The 23,291-nt window shown below is 46.9% G+C and overlaps 1 protein-coding gene across 17 annotated transcripts in view; it reads left to right on the forward strand.

Annotated features, from left to right (window-relative positions):
* Nucleotides 1–23,291, forward strand: part of CACNA1G (calcium voltage-gated channel subunit alpha1 G) — a 153,582-nt gene that overhangs the window by 96,704 nt on the left and 33,587 nt on the right. For 14 of the 17 annotated variants that reach the window (XR_005826025.1, XR_005826024.1, XM_040581817.1 and 11 more), the window contains 9 exons: nucleotides 2,345–2,445; nucleotides 3,615–3,738; nucleotides 6,643–6,711; nucleotides 7,580–7,764; nucleotides 14,417–14,543; nucleotides 17,818–17,943; nucleotides 18,554–18,643; nucleotides 19,245–19,458; nucleotides 21,901–21,951. Coding sequence is in view for 15 of the 17 variants with exons in the window: in XM_040581817.1 (XP_040437751.1) it covers nucleotides 2,345–2,445; nucleotides 3,615–3,738; nucleotides 6,643–6,711; nucleotides 7,580–7,764; nucleotides 14,417–14,543; nucleotides 17,818–17,943; nucleotides 18,554–18,643; nucleotides 19,245–19,458; nucleotides 21,901–21,951 (1,087 nt within the window). In the remaining 2 variants the exon portion in view is untranslated. The remainder of the gene's footprint in view (nucleotides 1–2,344; nucleotides 2,446–3,614; nucleotides 3,739–6,642; nucleotides 6,712–7,579; nucleotides 7,765–14,416; nucleotides 14,544–17,817; nucleotides 17,944–18,553; nucleotides 18,644–19,244; nucleotides 19,459–21,900; nucleotides 21,952–23,291) is intronic. The other 3 variants (XM_040581801.1, XM_040581805.1, XM_040581806.1) reach the window with 3 other exon arrangements.

Consider the following 23,291-nt stretch of genomic DNA (forward strand, 5'->3'; position numbering starts at 1 on the left):
GGGTTTTATTTCACAAATATCTTCCATTTGGCTCAAATTAACTGAACTGCACTGTTCCACTGGCGGAAAGCTGAAGTAATTCCTTAAACTTTAGATTTCTGCGGATGTACTTGACCCCGGACAGAGCAGCCGGGCTGCAGCCCTGGCTGAGCGGCCCCGCTGAGCCCTGGTCCTCGTCCAGACTCTAACGCTGAATAGAGAGGCATGATGGAGGATCACTGTTCGCCTTTGTTATCTGATTTAGCCCATGAACTGCAAGCTGCAACAATTAGCCAAACCCCAAAATATCTTTGGCATTAAAATTGGACAAAAGGAATATAAAGAAGCATTCTGTGCTGCTGACGCATTACCATTCACTACAAATCCCCATGATAAATACCAGAACTGCTTTGAATAATAGATACTTCTGGAAACCTTCAGCTCGCAAAATGAACTGGACCGAGTCACAGCTGTTACTCCGTGTCCAGAGACTGGGGCAGCAATTGTCGTTCTCACCGCAGCTTTGAGCAGACACCTGATTTTTATCCATTTATTTACCTTTGTTAGATCTAGGGGTCATTAAACTAACTAGGCTGCTTGAAGGGATAACACAACCCCAAGGATGCATGCTCTATTAAATACATTTTAGAGAAAAGGGAGCAGTTCTGACTCCTTGCCTGGAGTTGGAAAAGGGATGTAAAAACAGCCAGAACAGCCAGGACATGGGGAAAACCTACTGGTGTGCCATGGCGTGGTCTGTGTTTGTGTAGAAAAGGGAGGAAAGGACGGCCGGCTGAAGGAGAGGGGTGGTAAGATTGACCTTTTTTTTTTTTTTTTTTTTTTTTTTGTTATTCAAACTTTTCTTGTTAGTTTTACAAGGTGGTTTTCATTTTCTGAAGAGTTGAGGTTGTCACTGCATGCTTTCATTAAAATGGACACTACACTAGCTATTACCCATCGCTAATGAGACCCCTGGCTGAGTGCGTATAGGAAAAGAAAGCACTTCCTCCATTCCACTCAATTACCCTAACAAATCCCATTTTTACAGTCCGGAGTACCTCCAACTGCTAGCAGTTTGGCTCCGAACAAATCCCCCCCCCTCCCTGTTTCCAGGACAAAATAATTAAAAGTGCCTCAGCCCTGGGGTCTGGGTGCTCCTGGGGTGCAAGCAGCGATTCTGGCACTGCGCTTCACACCTCTCAGTGTGCTCGTTGCTCTGAGCATCTGCAGGAGAAAGTTTCAAAGAGCCCGTGCTGCCACTTTCCCCTCCTGCCTAAGCGCAGGTGAGAAATAAGCAGAGAAATTCTCTAAGCAGAGAAATAAGGGTCGTGTAAGAACAAGGATTCTGTTTTATGTATCTGTAAATGCAAAGCACCACGGTGCCATGGCACACACTGGTTGTCCGTGCGCAAGGCCCTGGCGCTGCAGTGTCAATTGGATTAAAGATCGTGGCCTCCCCTTGGAGACCTGTGGATGAGAACGCGACAAGCCTAATCCCGAGGCTGCTGCAGCTGGGATGAGGCTTCCCCTCGGCATCCAGTTTTTCATATCATCTGTTGACCTGTTGGCTAAGGCTTTTAGAATCTGCCCTCCTGGCCTTAAAGGACCTTGCAGACAGTCTGAAACATAAGTATGTGTGGCTGAGGATGCGCTGTGGTTTCAAGTAGGAATTAATTTGCAGAGCTGGATGGCCCATGTTCATGCAGAAGGTCAGACTGGCCATGATGTTCCCTTCTGGCTTTGTAATCTCCCATCTAATCTGTTCATGCTGAATGAGAGGCAGATGCTTGCCATTGCGTTCTGCTGGGACCAAAACTCAGGTTCCAAATGATTTCTTCAGCTTTCCAGTGGTGCATGGGTATAGGGCTTGGCCCAGCCAGCAGCAGGGATCCCTCCCTCCATTCCCCTTATAACCTCTGACATGAGTGTTTTATATTCTTTAAAAAAAAACAAAAACAACAAAATCCCCCCCAAACCCTTAGAAGATTCAGGCAAGCGTCTGATGAGTATCTGGAGGGCCTGAGGCTGGTCAGAGATGGTCATCAGTCCTCTGGGCAAGCATTTTCTTTATCATGTTTATTCTCTTGGCTAACTGTGTGCCAGATGCAGTTATTTGTGGAGAAAGAAGCAAGACCAAACCCTATGAGCTTACAGGGATGGCATGGCCCTTGCCTGGCTGCCAGAGCTCCTTCCCCTGCCCTGCAGGGTCTTTTTTTGGGGAGATAATTTTATTTCAGCATTGCTGAGCGCTTGGAGATATATGTTCAGTGAAAAATTGCCCTGAGTCCTTTGCTTGGAAGTTTTGGGGGTTTATTGTTTTAAGAGTTCTGTTTTCTTCCCAATCTGCTGTACGTTTTCCTCCTAGAGCAAAAGGGACCGCATGAAGGCGTGGATACGGGCACGTCTCCCCGCCTGCTGCAAAGAGAGGGACTCCTGGTCCATCTACATCTTCGCCCCTCACTCAAGGTAAGGCATCGCGCTGGAGCAGCAGCGGCGTGCCAGGCATGGATGTCCTCGTTACAATGGCTCACTCTGCCCATCTATCCCAGCTGGGTCTCTGTACGTCAGTTCTCAAAACTCCCAGCCCTTCCCCTGCTCTGGCGCTACATCAGGGTTACACAGCAAATGGCCACCAGCGGCAGGGAGCGGGGTGGGCATGGCCCTGGAGTAGGAGCATCCAGTAGAGACCCGTAGTCCCGGGCATGGCTGCAGCTTTATCAAGTTCATCACTTGCTTTGTCAGTGATGCCAGCGCTCTGCAAGGTTTTCACTTGACGGAGCATGGGAAGTTTGAAGCAAGGGGGAGAGGTGCTGCATTAAGCAGAGTGATCTGAGTTTACCCCTGCTGCACACTTACAGCAAAGGACACTCATTGACCTCCTCATCCTAACCCTCAGCCTGGACTTATTTGCCCTCCCCCTTCCCTTCTTCCCTCTCCCAACAGCCCCCAGGGAACACCCTCTCCTTGCCTGCAGATCCCCGGCTCTGCCCTTCCCGCAGCCCAGCCACGCTGGAGCCGTCCGGGCTCCACGCTTTCCTACATGTTCCTCTGGCCACGCACCCACACGCGACGAGGGTTTTCCGTGGTTGAGGGGGTGGGCCCTGGACAGCATTCGAGTTCATTCATACAAAGATTAGTGAGATTTTCAGAAACAGACTTTGGGAAATGTAATACGGTATTATAAATCCTGGGTCAGTATACAGCCATCTGTCACAATAAATAGCTTCTGTTCCTTTGTTCCATGTGCGCTCAACCCTTATGGGCTTGCTGGGAGTATTTCTTCCTTTATTTAAGCTAAACCTGAGCACTACAGACCAGGTAGGTGGTCGGATCCAAACCTGGCCGCATGTCCGAGTTGTTGAAGCAGATGCTGTTTCAAGTGACCCAAAGCCCCTATGGGCTTGAAATTTGTGGACCAATTCTGTAGCTCAGCTCCTTTTCTATTCATACCCTGCTCTGCCTGCAGCTCTGACAGGGAGGGGATTGGGAGATTGTAGCTCATCTGCTTTGTGAGCGGAGGGCTCGATTCCCCTGCCATGCCTCGAGCTGCTGCATTTCTCCCCAGTCAGTCGAGCATTAATAGCTAGTCTGTGTGTCCTCTTTTTTTTTTTTTTTTTCTTCTTCTTTCTCGGCAGATTTCGTCTGATGTGCAATAAAATCATCACACACAAGATGTTTGATCATATCGTCTTGGTGATCATTTTCCTGAACTGCATTACCATTGCCATGGAACGACCCAAAATTGAGCCTCACAGCGCTGTGAGTTTCTGAGGTTAACGTTTTCTTCTGCTCTTTGTGGAGCCCAACACCCATGGCTTGGACCCCACTGCTGTGCGTTTGGTCTCACTTTTTTTCTCTGTTTTTGAAATTGGAAGCTGCCAACCACACCCCCTGCGTATCCTTTGAATTAGGTACAGCAGCTCTCCCAGTCCTTACCCAGCGTCCTATTAAAGTACAAGAGCAGAGCTTATGTCCTGCAATATATCGAATATCCCATTTCTGCAAGTACGATCAAGGTTTTAACACATGACATAAGCGTGACATCTGTCTCAGTTTCCTTCTCTGAGAAACCTTCAAACACTTTTCCTCTCTCAACACAATGTTCGTTTCTTCCATCTGTTCTCCACGGGCACTTATGTGTGGTGTGAAGGCAATGGGGGAAACTGTTCATTTCATACTTTTCTCTCCCCTTTGTGTATCAGATTTGTTGTGACACAAGAAAAAACTGAACCGATACATGCACTGTAGTGCCATTTCCCAAAACCTTTTTGTTTTAAAAGACTACATAAGGATTTCTCAAACCAGACCCTCATGGCACCAACAGCCATCAATCAGAGGGGCAGAATCATCCTATAGCTCTTTCATTTTAGCATAGATTGTGGTTGAGAGGTACACTGGGCTCTCGCTGATGTGTTGCAAATGACTGCTCATATCGCAATCCTATAGAATCCTGGTTTGTTGATGTAGGCGTGTCAGGCTGTTCATTTTTGTGGATCTTCAATGTAAGACCTTAAAACTGGAATCTTGGCTGCTCTGTGCCTATTTTAAGCGTTCTCTAGTAGTCCTCCTTTACCGTAATAGTTTGCCCAGCAGTCCCTCCTCAAAATCCTTTTATTTTTTCTTTTGGTTATCATGCCGTTGTGGTGTACCAACTCGCAGCTGCAAGAGGAGAGCAGGACTCCCCGCCAGCCAGTCTAACTGGATGAAGTCACCCTGCTGTTCCCTTAAATGGGGCACCCTGAGCATGTCCCTTGAAATCCCAAATGCTTCCTTGGAGCCCCTTGCTGCGTCCTCTGAGAGTCACCGTTCACCAAGGCTGGCTCCAAAAGGAACTGTAGTTACAGAGATGGAAGGAATGGGGTTACATGCAGAAGTCAGAGGAGTCCACAGCAAAGAGCTGTAGAACCGGTACTTCATACGGGACAGGAGGAGCTTGAGCTGTGGTGTTTTGGGTGTTAGAAGAGTGCAGAGAAGGAAGGAGTCAGGGTCTGGTGTGAGGCTCATCAGCATCAGGCTATAACCAAAGGAACTGAAATGGGTCATCCAGGGCTGGTGCTGAGCTGGACTGTGATCTGGGAGCAGCAGAGAGCAGAGAAGGGGGATGCTGAGTGGTGGGGCGGGGAGGAGGGGAGCCAGGAGGCATGCGTGGGCCCTGCCTGCACTGATGGAGCTCTCATCTGGAAACCGAGAGAGTTAGTTTAGCTTGAGTTGTTTAAAATAATTGTACTTTGCTTCCCCAAGCTGTGGATTTTCTAGCTGCTTCAAGCGAGTTGTCTTTCCCTGTCCCAGTTTCAGCTGGCTTATCAGAACAGGGGATGTTGTTGCTAGCCAACATGCACTCCCCGTTGCAGTGTGCGACATGGGCCGGAGAGATTATCCTTCAAAATAGCCATGTGCTTGCCAGAGAGGAATGTAATATCCTCAGTTTTTCCTCCATACTATTGCTTTTTTATCTCCAGCTCCACAAGCAGGTCCCTACCCTCTTTCTCCTGCATGCTGCCTACACCTCTGCAGCAGTCTTTTGTGTGGCCGTCAGCTAACGGCCAGAGATGTTTCCTATCACAGCTCAGGCAATCACAGTGCAGGTCTAGGACCTAATTAATTATGGACCCAGTATGGAAACAAGCTACTCTGTGGTTCCTGAGTCACTTTCAGTAAATCATGATCTGGCAAGTGAGAGAGTTGCCAAGGTGTTTTGTCTTGTTTAAATTGCATCTCATTTTGAGCGAGAGATCTGCATCTCTTACAGGACTGCTCTGTAGGGAGCAGCAGAAATAAATCCAAAATTGTTATTAACAGAACTGGGGCCGGTTCAATTGTATGCGCACATGTATACATGCACACACATCATCTTTCCTCCAGCCTTCACCTTCTGCTGTCCATTTCTCAGTACAGGCAATCAGAGATTGCTCGGGGATTAGGGGGGGAAAGTGTAATTTATTTAATGATCATCATTAAAACGAAAGGTTTCTGCTAACTACAGATAGGGAACCAGTCCATAGTCTCATCTGTAATCACTAGCCGCTGTTGCAGAGTGGGGGCAGTGAGGACTGCATGGTCTGGTGGGTAGCGCAGGGGACTGGGAAATGAGACTATTTGGCTTCATGCCAGGTCTAGCCTGTGGCTTTGGGCAAGCGAATCAACCTTTTGGGGGTAGGTCTCAGCTGCCATAAGCCCCACGAGCTTCTCTGGGCTTTGGTGGAGCTGTGACAACTCCTGCCAGCTGTGCTTCCGCATCCCGCCGCGGGTCCTGCTCGCGCCACGGCGCAGCCACTCTAATATTGACTTAATTTCTAGGAGAATTGGGAGCTCAGTGATATTTGTACTGTGCAGAGATGTCTGCAGGTGAGGGGCAGGGGGAGATTTGCTAGGCATTCTCCTGGGGGTGGGTGGGTGTGGGGCGGGGTGGGGGGGGGTAGGGGGTGGGTTTGGGGACCGGCCTCTGCCCCTGTCCATGGTGCTGACGCCGGCGCTGGGGTGCTGAGCCGGGCGGGGCGTTATTGCCCGAATATTTGGATTTTCCCTCTTTGCAAACAAACGGGCCGAGACTTGGTTCAGCACAGAAGCTGGAGAACAATTAGCGACCGCCCAAATGCGCGCAGTGAGATGTATAGCTGCGGAGAGCAGGCTATAAAACCTTGTCTCTCGTTTTCTTTTTCATAGGAACGGATTTTCCTAACGCTCTCCAACTACATCTTTACAGTTATCTTCCTGACTGAGATGACAGTTAAGGTAAATGAAGCTGGAGGATGAGTGTTCCTGTATTATATCAGTGATATTTTATTATGATGGACTTCAAAACCCCCTAGTTCTACCAGCTACCAGCAAGGTGTATGTTGTCCTCTTCTGAATCATATTTAAATACCCACCACATGCTTATTCTGAGCACGTTTTACAGCAGAACAGTTTCACTGAAGTTGCTGTTGATTTACACCATTATATGAGCAAGGGATGCTTCAATTCAGCAATCCTCCCTCATTCACCAAAGCTCTTGAGCACAAGCTTAACTTCAGCCATGCATGCAAGCCTCATTGTCTTCAACAACCAGTTGTCCTCAACAACCTAAGCAGCTATGTGTTTTCCTGGGGAGGGAGAGACTTAAGCATGTCAAAACACTTTGCTGGATTTGAGGCAGGAGACTCAGGAACCCATTGCTGTAAATCTCTCTTGTGTAATTCATAATAATCTCACAGAACAATTGCTCTCTCTTCGGGAAGTTTCTCTAGTTTCTTTATTTGCAAAGCTTGTAAATGACTGCTTAGGGTCAGCTACTCTGAACCTTTATGCTAGCAGTCTATAGGAATAAAATACGATCTAATGTTTTATGCTAAACATGTTAGTAACAGTTTTGTGCGGCTAGGTTTAGCTGCATTAAAAATACATCAGCTGTAAGGGACAATCTGGGATGCTTCTGCAGAGGTATTTTTACAATTCTTGCAATATAACACTTTGCTGATTTGTCTAATTAGGCTTCTGTACTGCAAAGAAAATGGACTCTCAGACTTGTATCTGTAAATGATGCATTCTCAGCAGGTTGCTAACTGGAAGAAATGTATTGGATGCAATAGTCATTATTTGTTGCAACTTGGTGTCCGGGCAGGTGGTGGCACTAGGCTTGTGTTTTGGGGAGAAGGCCTACTTGAAAAGCAGCTGGAACGTGCTAGATGGGGTGCTGGTTCTCATCTCCGTCATTGACATCCTGGTCTCGATGGTGTCAGACAGCGGCACGAAAATCCTGGGGATGCTGCGGGTTTTGAGACTGCTGAGGACGCTGCGGCCTTTAAGGTAAGGAGAGGATGGGCAAGACCTAAAAGTGTGTAGGGTGCATGTGCCAAAGGGGGAGCTGAGCCCATCCTGCAAGCAGCAGCAGCATTTGTCCGAGGCAAGGGCATGGCACCCACCACCAGTGTTGTGCCCAGCCTCCTGCTGCTCTGCAGACAGTGAGTGCCCAAGGGTCCTGCAGAGCCACAAGGAGCCCTAGGCACTCGCTGTGTTTTTGGGACCAGCCCCAAGTGCAGTAGTAAACTGATCAATGCCTCTTTTGCTCGTTAAAACACACTTCCCCTGCTATTTGTGTTCTCATTTGCTCTGTGTAAAGTGCAGCTTAACAGCTTCTTCTCCCCCTTTCCTTCAGGCAGTCAATGGCTTTCGTAACAAAGAAGGAAATTAGTAGCAGGTGGCAGATCATTTTTAAGGAAGCAGAGGCTCAACTGTTGCTTAACCTAAAATGCAAAGAAGCTTTTTATCCCTCAGTTACCCGTTAATTTTACAGATACGTTTATTTTGAAAATTGCCCAGACAAGATGAAAGCCATTGTCCTGCTAACTCAGTCCCCCATGTCTGACAGCAGGCAGTATCCCATGCTCCAGGGGCAGGCACCCCTCTGACAAGAACCTGCCCAAGCATCAGCCTTTTCCAAACAGGCATCTGTTTTGTCCTGTACCCCAAGGCATGAAGGTTTCTCTCCATGCTAAATGCAGTCCCTCTTTAATACTATTGTTGCCGCTCTTGTTATGCGGCAGCTAATAAACCTTCCTGCTCAAAGCATCTTTGTGTGCCTGTCATATCTTACTGCTGCTTCCTTCATGAAAGGTTTGCTTTGAGTCAGGATTTTCTCTTTCAGGACAGAAAAATAGGACCCTGCCTCTGACAGAAAATGTTGTTTTACTACCCCTGTGTGAATAATAAGTCTAAATAACAATGGCTGTGCCTATAAATCTATCTTTCAAATATTCTCAACAGCTATGAAAGACATTCTGTTACGTTGGGGGATGTGTATGTGATACCTGGTGAGTTTTAGGGTGTAAGCTGATTTTAATAATTTTTATCTGGATAGATAGTGCCATTGGTGTGGTTCAGCTCGCTGGCCATGTGACTAGACTGCCTTCCTGTGTGACTCCAATTCAGACTTTCTTCATGTGTCCCCTGGCATCTCCATGTCAGCTGTAGTTTCTGGGGGTAGTTTCTGCAAAACTGCTGGTTTGGTAGATCTGCTCTGCTCTTCTGTTTTAGCTAATTTTTGACTCATGTTAAGAAAACCTACAAAATAATCTGGATAGCTCTGAGTAAAAGAAGGATCGATTTCTCATCTCTAAACTGTGGAATGCAAGTTTCTTCTTTGACATCGTGTGGTTAAATTGGACCTAGAGGAAGAGGCTTGGGTTGTGCTGAGCCCTGCTAGTCACCTGTCTGACCTAGTAAAAGCCACGTGTGCTTCTTTGTAGAGCTATAGGTCTTCCTGGCTAGGACCTGAGTCTTTTTTTACTAGAGACTTTCTCTGTAGTCACCTATGTGCGTGAATTGTCTGCAGTTATGGGGAATAATCCACTGAGTAACTACTGGCTGGAGGAAGACCTGCAATCTGGAGCATGTGCAGGATTAGGCTTTTCCATTGCTATTCCGTTCCTGTTGGCATTTGATGTTTTCTCAGGAGAGTGTGTGAATGTTTTCAGCCAACATGCTGCTTTCTACTACAAAGGAAATGTAAAAAGGCAGCAACAAGCCCATTCCCTAAATATGTTCACAATCAGTTCTATTCCCCTGTAATTAGATTTGTAGGAAATGAAAAAGCAGCCATCAAACTGGGGGCTTTTCAGTAAGTCATAAATCTCCGCATGTGGAAACCCATCTGCCTCCGCGATGCACATCTGGGCTGCCCTGAGCACGCCTCTGCCCGCAGCTGCCCGCGCTGCCTTTGCCGTGGGCTGCACCACCTGGCTCGGGGATCACAGCGTCACTGCCTGGGATGTTCAGCTGGATCAACATGGGATGACAGCTGGGACAGGTGACCTGAGGTCTCCGCACACCGTGGCTCCAGTCCCCTTGTCTCGGTGACGTTCCCTGTGGAGACCGAGTCAAAGTCCTTCCTTTTCAGGGAGGTGTAGGGCAGAGACCAAAGGAAAATCTCCATCCCCCAAAAAAAGGAGCTAACCTGGCTCCTGTCCTCCCTTTCCATGGGCACTCGGGGACAGGGATGTAGGGAGGATGCCCTCAGTGAGAAGCCAAGCCACGGCTGTGCACGTCACACTCAGCTCGAAAGCAGGGACAGCCCTTGTCGCCTCTGCATTGGTGTTCCTGGTAGATTGTCTGAAGGGGTTCTTCTTGCAAAAGACCTCCCTCGTTCTGTCTTTCATTTTCTCCTGTGAAAACAACCCCGTTGCTTTACACAGCACACAAAGCCACACATGCTTGTGCCTTTTGCCCAGGCGTTAAAAAAAAAACTGATCTGTGTACCAGTCATGGGGGTTTGATTGCATGATTGATTATCAGCCTCCAAATTGAATCCATGAGGATATGAGCCCAGCTTTATGACCCGAATTCCAAAAATATATTCACAAAGGAGCGACATTTAAAGATGTTTCCATGACCCTCTGATGTTTCAGCCAGTAGAGGGATTGTTTATACAATAACATTCCTTCCTAATGCGTTCAACCTGCTGTTGTTGGGATCAAGTGTTGTAGCTTAAGATACAAGAGAAATCAAAATTGAAAATGTATTCAGATTTAATGTGGATGGACTTCAGTGCTGTTTTACTCTCTGCAGAGCCTGGGCTTTGACTTCCAAAGCAGATGGATAAATTATTCACTTTTCATACCATTGCAGTATAAAAAAGTAATTTGATAGACTCTTTTCTATCTATCATGTTATCACCTTTGCTATTTTTTTTTTAATCTGTGGAGAAAGGTCTTTATTAACGTTGATCTGCTACTTCATCTAAGTGCTACTTCTTCTGAGAGCTCTGATCAGGCTAGCAGGCTTAATGTTGGTAAATGTGATCCAGCTGGATTGAGGCTGGCCGTGGGTTTGGAGTGTCTCACACCAGGGGTTTAACAGCATTGGGAATGCTGAGACCAGCAGAACCAGGAGGAACTTGAGGGATTAACATTTCTCCCCACTAAGAAAAAAAAAAAAAAAAAGCCAAATGGTCTCATTTCTATTGCCCCATTTGTCCCATGCCTAATACAAACTGGAATTGTCCTGAATGCAACCTCGGCAGGTCTATGGCTCTGGCGTGCCTGGTAGGCTGCAAATCAGCTGCATCCTTCAGTGATAAATTGCAGGAGTGGTGGGTTGGATAATAGGAGTTTACAAGCCTGATATCAGCAGGACCCTGGACAATAGTGATGAGGTGCAGGGATGTATTGGACATGGATGGCATATTGGAGGTGGTACTAATAATCTGGAAATGCTGAGGATTTCATTGGCACTTCTTAGAGAGGTCTCAGACTCTCAGGAGAGCAGCAGGAGTCTGCACAGACTTGCCTCGACATTGGATCAGGCCCTTAGTCTGAGGCAGCTCCAAGGTCTGCAGGTTTTCATTAGTCAGAACTATTATTTTTCAAAATCTTTTCAAAGTCGTCTCTCCCTGTAGAGCTGGAAACAGCACTGGCGTGGAGCTAAACTGGTGGCAGCTTTTACCCTCATGCATTCTCATTTGAGGAATTCCCTCGTTGATCAAAACACAGAAAGCAGCCAAATGCTGCAGTTTCTCAGCCCTTTTTTTCTCCACGCACATGACTTTGCAAAGTCAGTCGAGTAACCTCCTATTTTCTCTCTCCGCTGGATACCAAATAGTATCTCACAAGGGAAATCACTTTATTATTTCTAGAAGAGGCTTTCTTAATAAGTGTTAGAGAAAATTATCAGCTTTAGACTCTGGGGGCTAAATTTCTTCCTTGTTCCCCAAAATTTAAGGATGCTCCAGTAGTTTAGACCACAGGCCTTCAATTGAGGAGACCTGACTTTGGTTCCATCCTGTATGACAGTGGACAGAATACCTAACTCAGGACACATAAAGGCACCAAAGTACCTGATTTCCATTGAAATCATTGGAAATGAGTTGCCTGCATACCCCTGAGGACAAGGCTTGCGGTCCTCCCTTGCCTCAGTTTCCCATCTGTATTTTGGCAGCTGTAGTGTTTCACCCAGGGCTGTGTGAGGGATGGTGAGGTCTTTAGACTATCCAAGGATCCATAAGAGAGATTCAGCCTCAGGTTGTCCAGCCCAACGCTGCTTTGTGCGCTCAGTTGGAGTGGGAAGAGCCCTTGCTCTACGGACACTGCCCGTTAGGCTGGATTAACGGGTTTATTGAGTCGGGCATGCTAACCTGCTGCCCAGCCTCCTCTGCTAGCTGCCCTCGGCTCGGCTCTCGGCCTCTGTGCAGGTACAATGTGGCAGCAGGAGCGGAACTGCCCCAGCGAGGACCACAGCCTGGGCTGGCTCACACTGACCAGGCTCCGCGATGCCGAGGCTGCACGGGGACCATGCCGTCCCCTGGGCATCGCAGCCTTCTGCTCCCTGACATCCCACCCCCCAGCTCGTTCTCTAAAGTAGCCCCGATTTGAGCATCAGGAAAGCCGAGGTGTCCAAAATAGGGAGCCACAGCAGCTACCGGGAAGAGACACCCAGCACGAGGAGTAGCAGCATCTGCCTTTTGTGTTTCACTGTAAAGGAGTGGATAAAAATACCACCATCTGTTTCTTTTTAAAAATGATAATTGATGAGTTACCCTTGACACTTTGAGTAAATATTTAACCAGAAAAAAGGGAAATAATTTCTAGCTTTTCAGGGTACTGTTTAAAGCCAACAGGTTTTGTAACACCTGGTGCCTGTGCGCTGAGCACTGCAGTTGGTTAAACCCGCCGGCTCTGGGGCAGGAGAGGGTTGGCACAGGCTTGGCTGTGGTCCCAGCTAAGGCCATGCCTGTCAGGCATGTGGATGTGTCCATGGGGACCTCTTCTGGGAGCACCACGCTGGGAGGGGAGAGAGGAGGAGAGCTTGGATCCTCTCCAGGCAGCGAAACTCCAACTGTGCTCCAGGTGGTGTGCCCAGACTTGAGGCGAAACAGGAGAGGCAGGGAGAAGACTCCCATAGCAGAGGAGAGAACCAGGCAGAAACAAGGAGGTGGGGAAGTTTGTGGTGCTTTTGAGTGCCAAGTGTTCAAAGGACTCACCAGCCAGTACCCAGAAGCACACAGGCACTTCCCTCCCTCTGACTTGCACGGCAGGCAGCTATTTCTGCCTTGGGAAAGCACAGTTTCTATGGCATCAGTACAAAATGATTTACAGCGCCAGTGAAATGCTTAATGCCGTTTGGCATCGAGAGGAGGGAGGCATGCAACCTCTTCAGGTGCCTTTTTTGGTCCCTCAGCTCTCCACCTTCAGGTCTCTGAGCCTGAATGCCTCGTTCATCTCGCCCAGCATGGTGAGATGCTTCTCTAAATCACACAAGCCTTATCCTCCCGTTGTAGTGTTGTCCTTGAGAGTATAGTACAGCTTCTCCTTTTTTTTTTTTTTTTTAACCTGCTTCACTCGTGATGTCCACATTATTCTTCCTCAACCTGCCCATATGATCTTATCATCTATTATGAAATTCTGTGCAGTACCAGACAGAGAGGAACTACAGAAGCAAGTTTAGATGCCCGTGGTCCTGCTGGTGAAGTTTCACCTGGAGGATGCCACTGGCTCAGGAGCTGAGGTTGTACAGTGGGTGTAAAGCAGAGGCTGTGATGGTACTGAGGGGTAGCTCAGGTCTCTGTACACGGCAGCACTGTAAGGACACGTAGAGATATTTTTTTACAATGAGGGTGGTGAAACACTGGAGCAGGCTGCCCAAAGACGTGGTAGATGCATCATCTCTGGAAATATTCAAGGTAAGGCTGGACAGGGCTCTGAGAAACCTGATCTAGTTGGAGATGTCCTTGCTCATTGCAGGGGGGTTGGACTAGATGGCCTGTAAAGGTCCCTTCCAACCCAAACCATTCTATGACACTGTAATCGCTGCAGATGTGCAGGCAGCTGTGTAAGAGCACCTGCTCCATTTCACAGACTGAGACAGGGGAGTCAAGAACTTTGCCAGAATCTGCACAGGAATGGACACAGGGAAACCCTCTTTTTGCAGCCCTGGACAGGCTGCAGGCATAAAGGTGTGTGTTTGTGGATGGCCCATACTAAAAGACTGGATCCCAGGGAAGGTGTGATCAAGGCTGGGAAATTAGACAGCTCTTTGGACCAAATGATAGGAAAAGGAAAAGGGAAACACAGAGGTTTGAATATATTATAATGAACGGTAACTAGAAGATGCTGATCAGCAAACAGATCAAGCCTAGGCAGTGGGTTAGATTAAAACCATCGTTCCAAATTTGAAGTCATTGGGGCTAGCCTGTATATTCTTCTAGGTCCTTCTCCAGTGACTTCTGGCCTGGCTCCTCATATGTGGTCTCCTTCTCCTCTACTTTGAGGGAAAGACCCTTTTCCCTCAAACACCTCTATAATCTCACAGGTCAATCTTCTAGAACTACTTCTTCCATCATGATTTTTGAGTTATTTGCCATTCTAAAAAATTCCCTAATATTGTGTTCTCTACTTCTATCTTAATAGGAGGCGGAACTGGGCAAGAACAGGACTAACGTAGCTTTTGTGCTTACTTGCCCCCACAGAGTCATTAGTCGAGCCCAGGGGCTGAAGCTGGTGGTGGAGACTCTCATGTCATCTCTGAAGCCCATTGGGAACATCGTGGTCATCTGCTGTGCCTTTTTCATAATCTTTGGGATCCTGGGAGTTCAGGTGAGTCCCCTGTAAGCCTCAGCACCTCACGCAAAACCGTCACGAGCCCCAGATGGCCTCACATCTGGGTACCTGTACCCGTGGGCATACTGTAAGTCTTTCTGAAACTGAATTAATGGACTGTTTGGCCTTTTTGGGGAATGCGCCTTGCTTCTAGGGAGGAGGAATCACATTTCCCATTATTGGTCAGCCATTAAAGCCTCATTAATCATTACAGTCTAACAACAGTGGCCCAGCAACACGCATCCCTAGCTGTAGCCAAATAAGCAATGGTTAAAACCAGTTAATGGGGCTGGTTCTGCTTCCCTCTGGTTCCTTGAAGGTCCTCTGCCCAGCTCTAGAAACGTGTGTTGGTTTTGAATCCGTAACTTTGCCATAGTTAACAGCCTGGAATGCCTCAGACCCAAGAGCTTACATGGTTCTTGGTCCCCACCCCAGAAGCACAGCGTGGCCTTTCTAGCCCTCTCAAGACATGTTTTTTCCTGATTTCCAAGTCTTGGCTCTGTCACTTGATGTGTTGAACTTTCTTGAAGCTCCCCTGTTGCATACAGTGATACAAGAGCCAACATGATGATCCCCTCAAAGACACAGAGTGGGCTTTCTTCATCCTTTCCCCACCACGAGGACTTCTGCTCTGCCTGCGGCAGGACATGAATCATAATATTTCTGCGCTTTCTTCGCCTGGCCACACCACAGAAGGGTCAGGCCTGAGGCATGACATGTGCCACCAGAAAAACTGCTCAGGGAAGCTGTTAAATCCCATTCCTGTTCTCTCTGGGAGATAACATGGGGACATGTCTCCTCCACCTTTCCTCTAGGTATGAACCAGCAGGGAGATAGAAACTCTCAAAGCTGAAATTGTTGGTTTGTAAACTCCAGAGAGACCTTGACCTGGAGATTCATTCTGATTCTGACAGTTTATGTAACTGAAAGCTTGCAGAAATAGAGATTTTTGCATCTGCTCCCTGCCAGCTCTGCTGGCAATATCTTCAGTCCCAGGAGTTCAGGAACCTGCGGGAAAAGTGGCAGAATTTTCAATGCAATTGGATTCTTATTACCTGGGAAGGAAGAGATTGTTTCATGTAAATATTTTGACATAACATTTCTTTACTTCTGAAGTTTATCTGATCTGTCACAGCCTGCTTTGGAAAGTAGCTCTGTTTGGCTTTGTTTTGAAAAGGTGTCTTATATAATATTTTATAGTAATGTACTCTGTGAGTAATAAATACAGCATTGAAAATAAACGGAGAAGAAAATCATCCCTTCCATAACCACCTTGGCAGCTAGATTGGCTTAGCATTACAGTACAACATCCATCCATTATCCTTAACAGATTCATAAAACTAAGCATGTCCCGTAAAACAATATAAAACTTAGACACAGGAAAATTTATGCCAAACAACAAAACTTGCAGTATGCTCTTTAAATTTCCCCGCTTCTAATTGTGATGGCTTTCCCTAGCAACTTGCAGTCTTACGTTAAATTGTCAATGACTATTGAGATGCTTAAGTGGTAGATACAAGCAAGACTGATCCTGTATTCAGGATGCAAAATTGTCAGTTAATATTTATGTCTAATTAGGTGTAAGATGAGGGCCATAGCTATTTTCTATAAAAAGATGATCTCTCAAAGTTACAGTTTGCTTTCCCATGTAAATATAAACTGGGGTTCAAACTAGAGGTTTTTAATGCTATTAAATTCTAGATGTCAATGTTTCTAAGCGTGCCTCCTCTTTGCCAGACCGGTTTTGTTGTAAAGCTCACCCACATGTGAATAGCCATTAATAAGACACAAGAAATAGCTGGATAAAACAAATACAGTAGGAACCACTGGGCCTTTCATTTTCAGAAATGCTAAAATCTGAAGCGCTGAGAGGGATCAGCAATTTTGCAAATTGGACTTTGTGTTTCCAAGCCCCGTTAGTAGCTGTGTTACTGCTCCCATCTGAGTGGCATTACAGTCCAGCTCCTGGAGAAGTTATATTTATAGACTATATATTAAAACCAGTTGTTTACCTTCCTGCTTAATTAAAACTTTTCTCTGAGAAGGCTATATCTCCCCAGTCTGCCTTACCCACGGATAGTGTTTCTCCATGGAAAGATCAGGGAATGCTTCTCTTCTTGTATCCAGAAGTATTATGACTGCGTTGAGTGGTGGTTAATTTTGCACGCCTAGAGAACATCCTTCTGCTGTTGATTTCCGAAGGAAACCCATGGAGTAATGCGTGGGTTTATCTTGTTCGCTGTAATTTCTACTGATACTTGTCTAGAACAACAGATCAAAACCCTTCAGCATCTTTTCTTTATACCCAGGTGGTGTTTTAAGGAGCCTGGAGAGCAGGCTGCCATTTCCCCCCCAAAACGGTAATGTCAATAGCTTCTATCAGCAAATAAAACCTGATTTGTTGGCTGTCTCCTGGGCTTTGATACCATCCATCCTGCTAGCATCCCTCACCCTGTCTGAAGCAGTAATTATCCCCTGCCCTTCTCTGTTCTGTGCGTGGGAAGCATCAGGTCCAGAGCTAAAGGTGCGGAGGCTCGTGTTCCTCGTGTGGGCAGAAACCAGGAGCTGCGCCTCTCCTGGCTTACGGAGAAAATAAGCTGGAGATCAGGTACCCATCACCAGCTGGGCTTGGCTCCTTAAGCACAAGGAACATTTTCAGACCCCCCCGCCCGGACCGCAGAGCCTAGCGGTGGCCGGAGAGCACTCAGGCTCAGAGACGCGAGCAGAACGGGCAGGAGGCTTGGTTCACCAAGAGCCCAACGCAGCAGCTCGGCTCCTCTCTGACATGTCCCCTTGCGACCCGTAAGAGCAGAGCTTAGTCCTCTTCAGTGCCACCTTTCCTCGGCTGGCAGAGGGGCCCGGTTACACTTAATTTGTCAGCGACTCTTGAAAGCAGCATCGTTAACGGGGCTGAGCGTCGCCGGAGTCATTCCACGGGTGGTAAGAAGCCATTAGCTCGTCTGGGCTATTAGCTGGGGCTACGCTTGAGCCGGCGACCCAGAAGCAAAGGCCTTTTGGCCAGTCTCAGCTCACTGAACCAGACAACTTAATGCATGAGGTGGGTGTCCTAAATGATGGGAAATCATGCGTTTTCTCATTAGGTGCATATTATACCGGCTGCTCGCACTTAATAACCTGCACAAATGAGGCCATTTCCCTTCCCTTCTGTGGTCGGTGTGGGCAGAGTGCCCCAGGAGGAATGCCCATTGTCTGCAGAGATATCCTGCAGGCTGAACCCTCACAGTTCCTCTCTTCTTTGCGTGTTTTGCAGCTTTTCAAAGGCAAGTTTTTTGTCTGCCAGGGAGAGGACACCAGAAACATCACAAATAAATCGGATTGTACCGAAGCAAGCTACAAATGGGTCCGGCACAAGTATAATTTTGATAATCTCGGCCAGGTATTACTAGAATGGTAATCTGCTTCTTTGCTCCTTTACCTCCTTGACTTAAAACCTGTGCATTATTATCCCGTGGGATTTTCTTACAGGGCACTACCAATCGCAGTAAATATTCAGTTCACATACACAGCATTCTGTCTCTGTAAATCCCAAAGGTAGTGTTTCCAAGCAGGCATACACTTCTTTTTGGAACAGAACAAGCACATGTGGCTTCGTGGAGTACTTAATTGCTTCACTGCTACATAACAAACCAAATATATCTTGCAGAAGGGCTTGTCTAATAGAGCCGGACACTTTCAACCGTCTCTGCAACACAATCTTATTTTAGCTGCATGGTAAGGACTAATTAGTTGGGAGCAGTAGAGACCTGGAGGGTGGAAATGAAGTTGCTTTTGTCTTCAGCTTTGTGGATTTCGAATTAGTGCTCATTGCAAGACCAGGCACTGGCATTGATAGTTTTTTTCTGCCCGGAGAAACTTTGGGCATCAGTGTCCCATTAGCAGACAGGTAATGATAATCCTCAGCCAGGAAAGGGCAGAGAGGAGTGAGATGTTACAAGCAAAAGAGCTTTAGTGCAACCACATCTAACTTTTATTCCATGTATTTCTAGGCCCTGATGTCTCTCTTTGTCCTGGCCTCCAAGGACGGGTGGGTGGATATCATGTATGATGGCTTAGATGCTGTGGGAGTTGACCAGCAGGTACGTGCTCCAGCGGAGCTGTAAGAAATGAGTTGTCAGAGCACATTTGCACATTTTCCAAAGTACTGTTGGCTTCCACAGCCAAGTGGGGTTCTGGGGAGGGTCAAGGGAGGCGTGTAACCCAAGTCCTGGGGTGTGACAAGGAGTCCAGTGAAAAGTCTGGATTTGGACCTAGCCTTTTCCCTACAGATCTGGCAACACGACTGGTCTAACTACCACTAGGGAGAACTGCAACTATTGAAGAATGGTTTGACTTTTTAAGCAATTTAGACATTTCAGGAGGAAAGAAGTGCTTTGTGTAGGTACAGGTTTTCTGTGAGGGACTTGCAAGAGCTGCAGAGGATTCTGCTACCCTGCCGTTGGCAGAACAGAGGTGGTTGTTCTGTCCTCAACGTATTTTGTGTTTGGGGAGCATTCAGGTAAGGTGTTTCAGAGGGCCCCGATTTTCAGGAAGAGCAGAGCATGCTGAGCTGCCTGAAAGGGGCACCCATGGGTTTTGTGTATGGGGCAGCCATATCAATTTGCTCCCCCCGGGCTTTTTTTTTTTTTTTTTTTTTTTTTTTTGAGGCTCAGTTGATATTTGCCTTCCTCCACTTTGCAGCCAGTCATGAATTACAACCCATGGATGCTCCTCTACTTCATCTCCTTCCTTCTGATCGTGGCCTTCTTTGTCCTCAACATGTTCGTGGGGGTGGTGGTGGAGAATTTCCACAAATGTCGACAGCACCAGGAGGAGGAAGAAGCCAAGAGGCGGGAGGAGAAGAGGCTTCGCCGGCTGGAGAAAAAGAGAAGGAGTAAGGAGAAACAGATGGCTGGTCGGTAGTCTTTCCACATCTTTCTGAGTCCTGCTTGACCTTCCACACAATCCCCCTCCTCCCTCCCCTCCCTGCCTCTTGTCTGGTGATCATTCTTCTCCCAAAAGCATGTCCAGCTATAAAATTTGCATGAAGGAAGTAGTGTCATTTTAGGCTGAGCAAGGAGCCATGGAAGCCTTTTTAATGGCTGCATGATTTGCAATGACCTTTCCATTGGAGGTTATTTAAAGTAAAATATAATAATAGTCAGACCTGGAGCTTCTTGGATAGCAGAGCTCAGTGTTACACAAATAGTGACAACTACAAAGATCATCAGTGCCGGATGGCACCATAAATATTCTGAGTCATGAGCACTGTTACTGATAACTGGATTCACTATTTGGTTTATTACAGCCTTGTAATGCCACAGTGATGTTACCTGTCCCATTTATCAAGCGGGTTTATTTATTGGCACAGTAGCACCACTGCTATTCAAGAGTGTAATAAAATAATGGAGCCATCTCATTCTAGTAATGCTTAAAAACTCCTTAGAGAAACATATCAATGCATTTGCTTGAGAAATACAGATTAGAGGAAAAAAAAAAAAAAAAAGCAGTTGAGGGGAGTAACTAACTAGACAAAATAGCGCTGATAGAAATCGAACCAAGCTCCAAACTGGATGTGCAAGCTTGCAGCCCTGCCTAGAGAAGCCTTGACGAGTGAAGGGAGGCTGGACCTCAGCTCTGCCCAAAGTCTCCCGTCCTGTCTCTTAGTCTTTTTTTCTTTTGATTTGGTTGAGTAAGACACGTCAGCCAGAGGCCACAGGTCAGAGGTGCTCTTCTTCTTGCATGCTCTCTCTTCTGACTGAACTTTCTCCATTGCCCTTTGTGTCCATGGCCTCACGCTTTCCCTCCCTGGTCTCAGTCTGCCTGCTGCTCTCTCCGTGTCCCCTTTCACGTCTCTTCTCTATCTTTGACAGACTTCAGTACTGTTTAAGAGGCTGTCTGATCAGGCGCTTGTTTCGAAAGCTGGTAATATTAAGTCCGTTTTATTTTTTTTTAATAGTCTAAGAGGTGTTTAATAGCTGTGACAGGCTTAATCATGCAACCACGTACCACAATGGTGTCTCAGCCTCTCTCAGTTTAGCACTTACCCAGCGCTTTCCTTTGGTCACATCTTTAAGTCCCATGAGCTTCACAGGTTTTGTAACCAATAGGTTGTATCACACCAGCCTCTGGACATCAAACTTTGGTTTATGCCGAGAGCCTGGCTTCCTCGATGGTCAGTGGAAAGATGGAGGCTGCCCTCAAGAGCGGTGGAGGACACGTTAGACTGTTCTCAGTTAAGTGGGATACAGATGGAAAGAATTTGTTTATGTTTTTCACATGAAGGAAATGCCTAGAAAGCTCTTTCGGTCAGACCAAGTTCCCAAACCGTTTCAGGCTGGTGAGTTAGATAATGCTTTTAAAGGCTGGATAGAAAGATCCCTATTTAAAGTTGCAGTTTTGGAAAGCAGACGTTCCTGTAGAAGAAAAATAGATGTTTAGTTATTATTAATGACCGTATTTATAATGCTAGAGGAACTAGATAAAGAAAAGACATAAGTCTGGGCAATTTCCCAGCGGGAAGGAATCACAAACCATCCTCGGAGATGTAGTTATTCATTCGGTCCTATGAAATGCCTAATTAAAGAGGCAATAAACAGCTATTTTACTGAGGATCAAATATTGCTGAGTATTCAATTGCCATAAAAACCTTTCAAGAGCAAAGTACGAAGCCCTCCAAATCACTTTAGAACAGTTTCCCCATTCGCGTACAGTGAAACATTGGTTTTAATTGACCATGTCCAGCTTTGCCCTCGGAGGCAACAGATGTCAGTGCTTAGCTTCATTCTGCATGGTGGGAACTTGCAGATGATACCAAGAGTTAAGGATTTGATTATACCAGCAACTGCATGGGGGTTCCTTTCAGCTGGCCTTCCGGAGGGTCCCCAGGTGCCCACACCAACCTAGGGATGTCAGACCCAGGCAGCCGTAGGCTGATTGCACGGTCCTTTTTGATCTTCAAATGCATTTACCTAATCAGGCATCTGAAACCCAGAAAAGCACGGTGAGATGGAGGCAGGTGCAGGAGTGGCCACTGTAGGGTGCGCTGGCCCAGCAGGGTACGTACAAAGTCCGTCATTCAGAAGTGTCTTCTCCATCATCATCATCTAGCAAGGGGGTCCTCAGGGATCTCTTGGGCTTCCACCTGTGTATGTGGGAGAAGCACAAGAGCCCTTCCTTTTTCACAATGAGCCCATGTACCTGAGCCCACCCTCCCTGAGGCACAAGGAGAGGATCCCACAAGGAAACCTTCCTTGTAGAGGCAATGGAGAGCCTGAGAGCCTTAGGGACCTCTGAAGGGGAAGGGAAGTCTTGCCGCATGTGCTGCCGGGTGATTAATGCCGTTTCGTTCTTTTAGATCTAATGCTGGATGATGTATTAATGGAGAGCTCAGCCAGTGCAGTGCAAGGTACTGGGAAGTCGGCACGTCTCGTCCCACTTGAATGGCAGTGCTGTGTCACTAACGGCTGGCCACCGCTGCTGTGAGGCATCCCACTAAACCGTGTGTGTGGTGCAAAGCTCGTTTGCTTACTTCATGGCACACGCATATCATTCTGAGCTGCAGGTCTGCAGACCTGGCTCAGGACTGACACTTGCAAGCCCTTAATTTACCCCTTGATCATGTTATGTTCTTCAGTATTATTTTTTTTCTGGTTTTCATTAAGACACTGTCAGACTTTTCATGGCTTTTTTTTTCCCTCTCCTTTTTTTAAAATTTATTTTTTTTGTTTTTTGGGTTTTTTTTTATTCGAGAATAATGTCTGGACTGTGAAATGGGTCCTTTATTGCTTACTCTAGCTTTCCAACCACCAACTTAGAAGTATCTGAATAATTTGCAGGCGTGTCTCTGGAAGGCAGGCAGTTTCGCTTAGGGAAGTTATTTCATTATTTCCCCAGCCCTTGCTCATGGCTCTGCAAAAGCTGTGCTTTGGGGAGGCACAGTAGTTTTTCAGCAGGGTAAAATTCAGCGTGGTGCAGAGCCTCGGAGCTTCAGTGGAGAGACCAGCCCCACAGCAACCCCCAGCGTGGACGGGGAGGTTGGCTGTTGTACTGCCCAGCTTGTAAATTCTTCGTATTGATTGAGAGTTGCATCTTGTGAATGAAATGAAAAAAAGATGCCACCTCTAAGCTTTTGCAGGTCCTGGTGGGGATGGACCAGCAGGGCTGAACGCTGCTGGGGGTTTGACCTGGCCACCGCCCCCCCCCCCCCCCCGACTGCTCATGCACCCCCCCATCTCACTGGGATGATGCTCAGAGCTGCAGATCTGTCCCTTGCTCTTTTTATTTTTAGGAGAAGCTTTGATCTGGCAAGCGTTTTGTTTAATTCATAACTTAAGAATATTAGCCTGAATAATTAAAGAAGCGCCAACATAGAAACAAATATAGCTGTAATTTTCGACAAAAATAATATGCTAGGAAAATTGTGCCATTAAAATTCTCACCTGTGAACGAGCTCCCACTGCTTGAGATGGGAGCAGGGCTTCATCCATCTCTCACGTATTGTGGGGAGTTTTGATTAAATAAAAATTTCAAGGTGAGGACTATCAGCTTTCACTGCAGAGGATAACTCAGGGAGACAGAGGTTCCTACCTTACATTTCTCAGGCTTTGTTGGAAGTTATCACAACATGCTTTAATAACCCCTGAATCTCCTTCCCGTTGCCATCCCAATATTTTTACTTCTTTGCCTTCATTCTTGCTCTTCTTGGTAGCCTCCTGTCTTCTCCTACGAAATGGGGGCAGCACGGAG

The sequence above is a fragment of the Falco naumanni genome, chromosome 1, assembly GCF_017639655.2.
Source record: "Falco naumanni isolate bFalNau1 chromosome 1, bFalNau1.pat, whole genome shotgun sequence".
In the NCBI taxonomy this organism is placed as follows: domain Eukaryota; kingdom Metazoa; phylum Chordata; class Aves; order Falconiformes; family Falconidae; genus Falco; species Falco naumanni.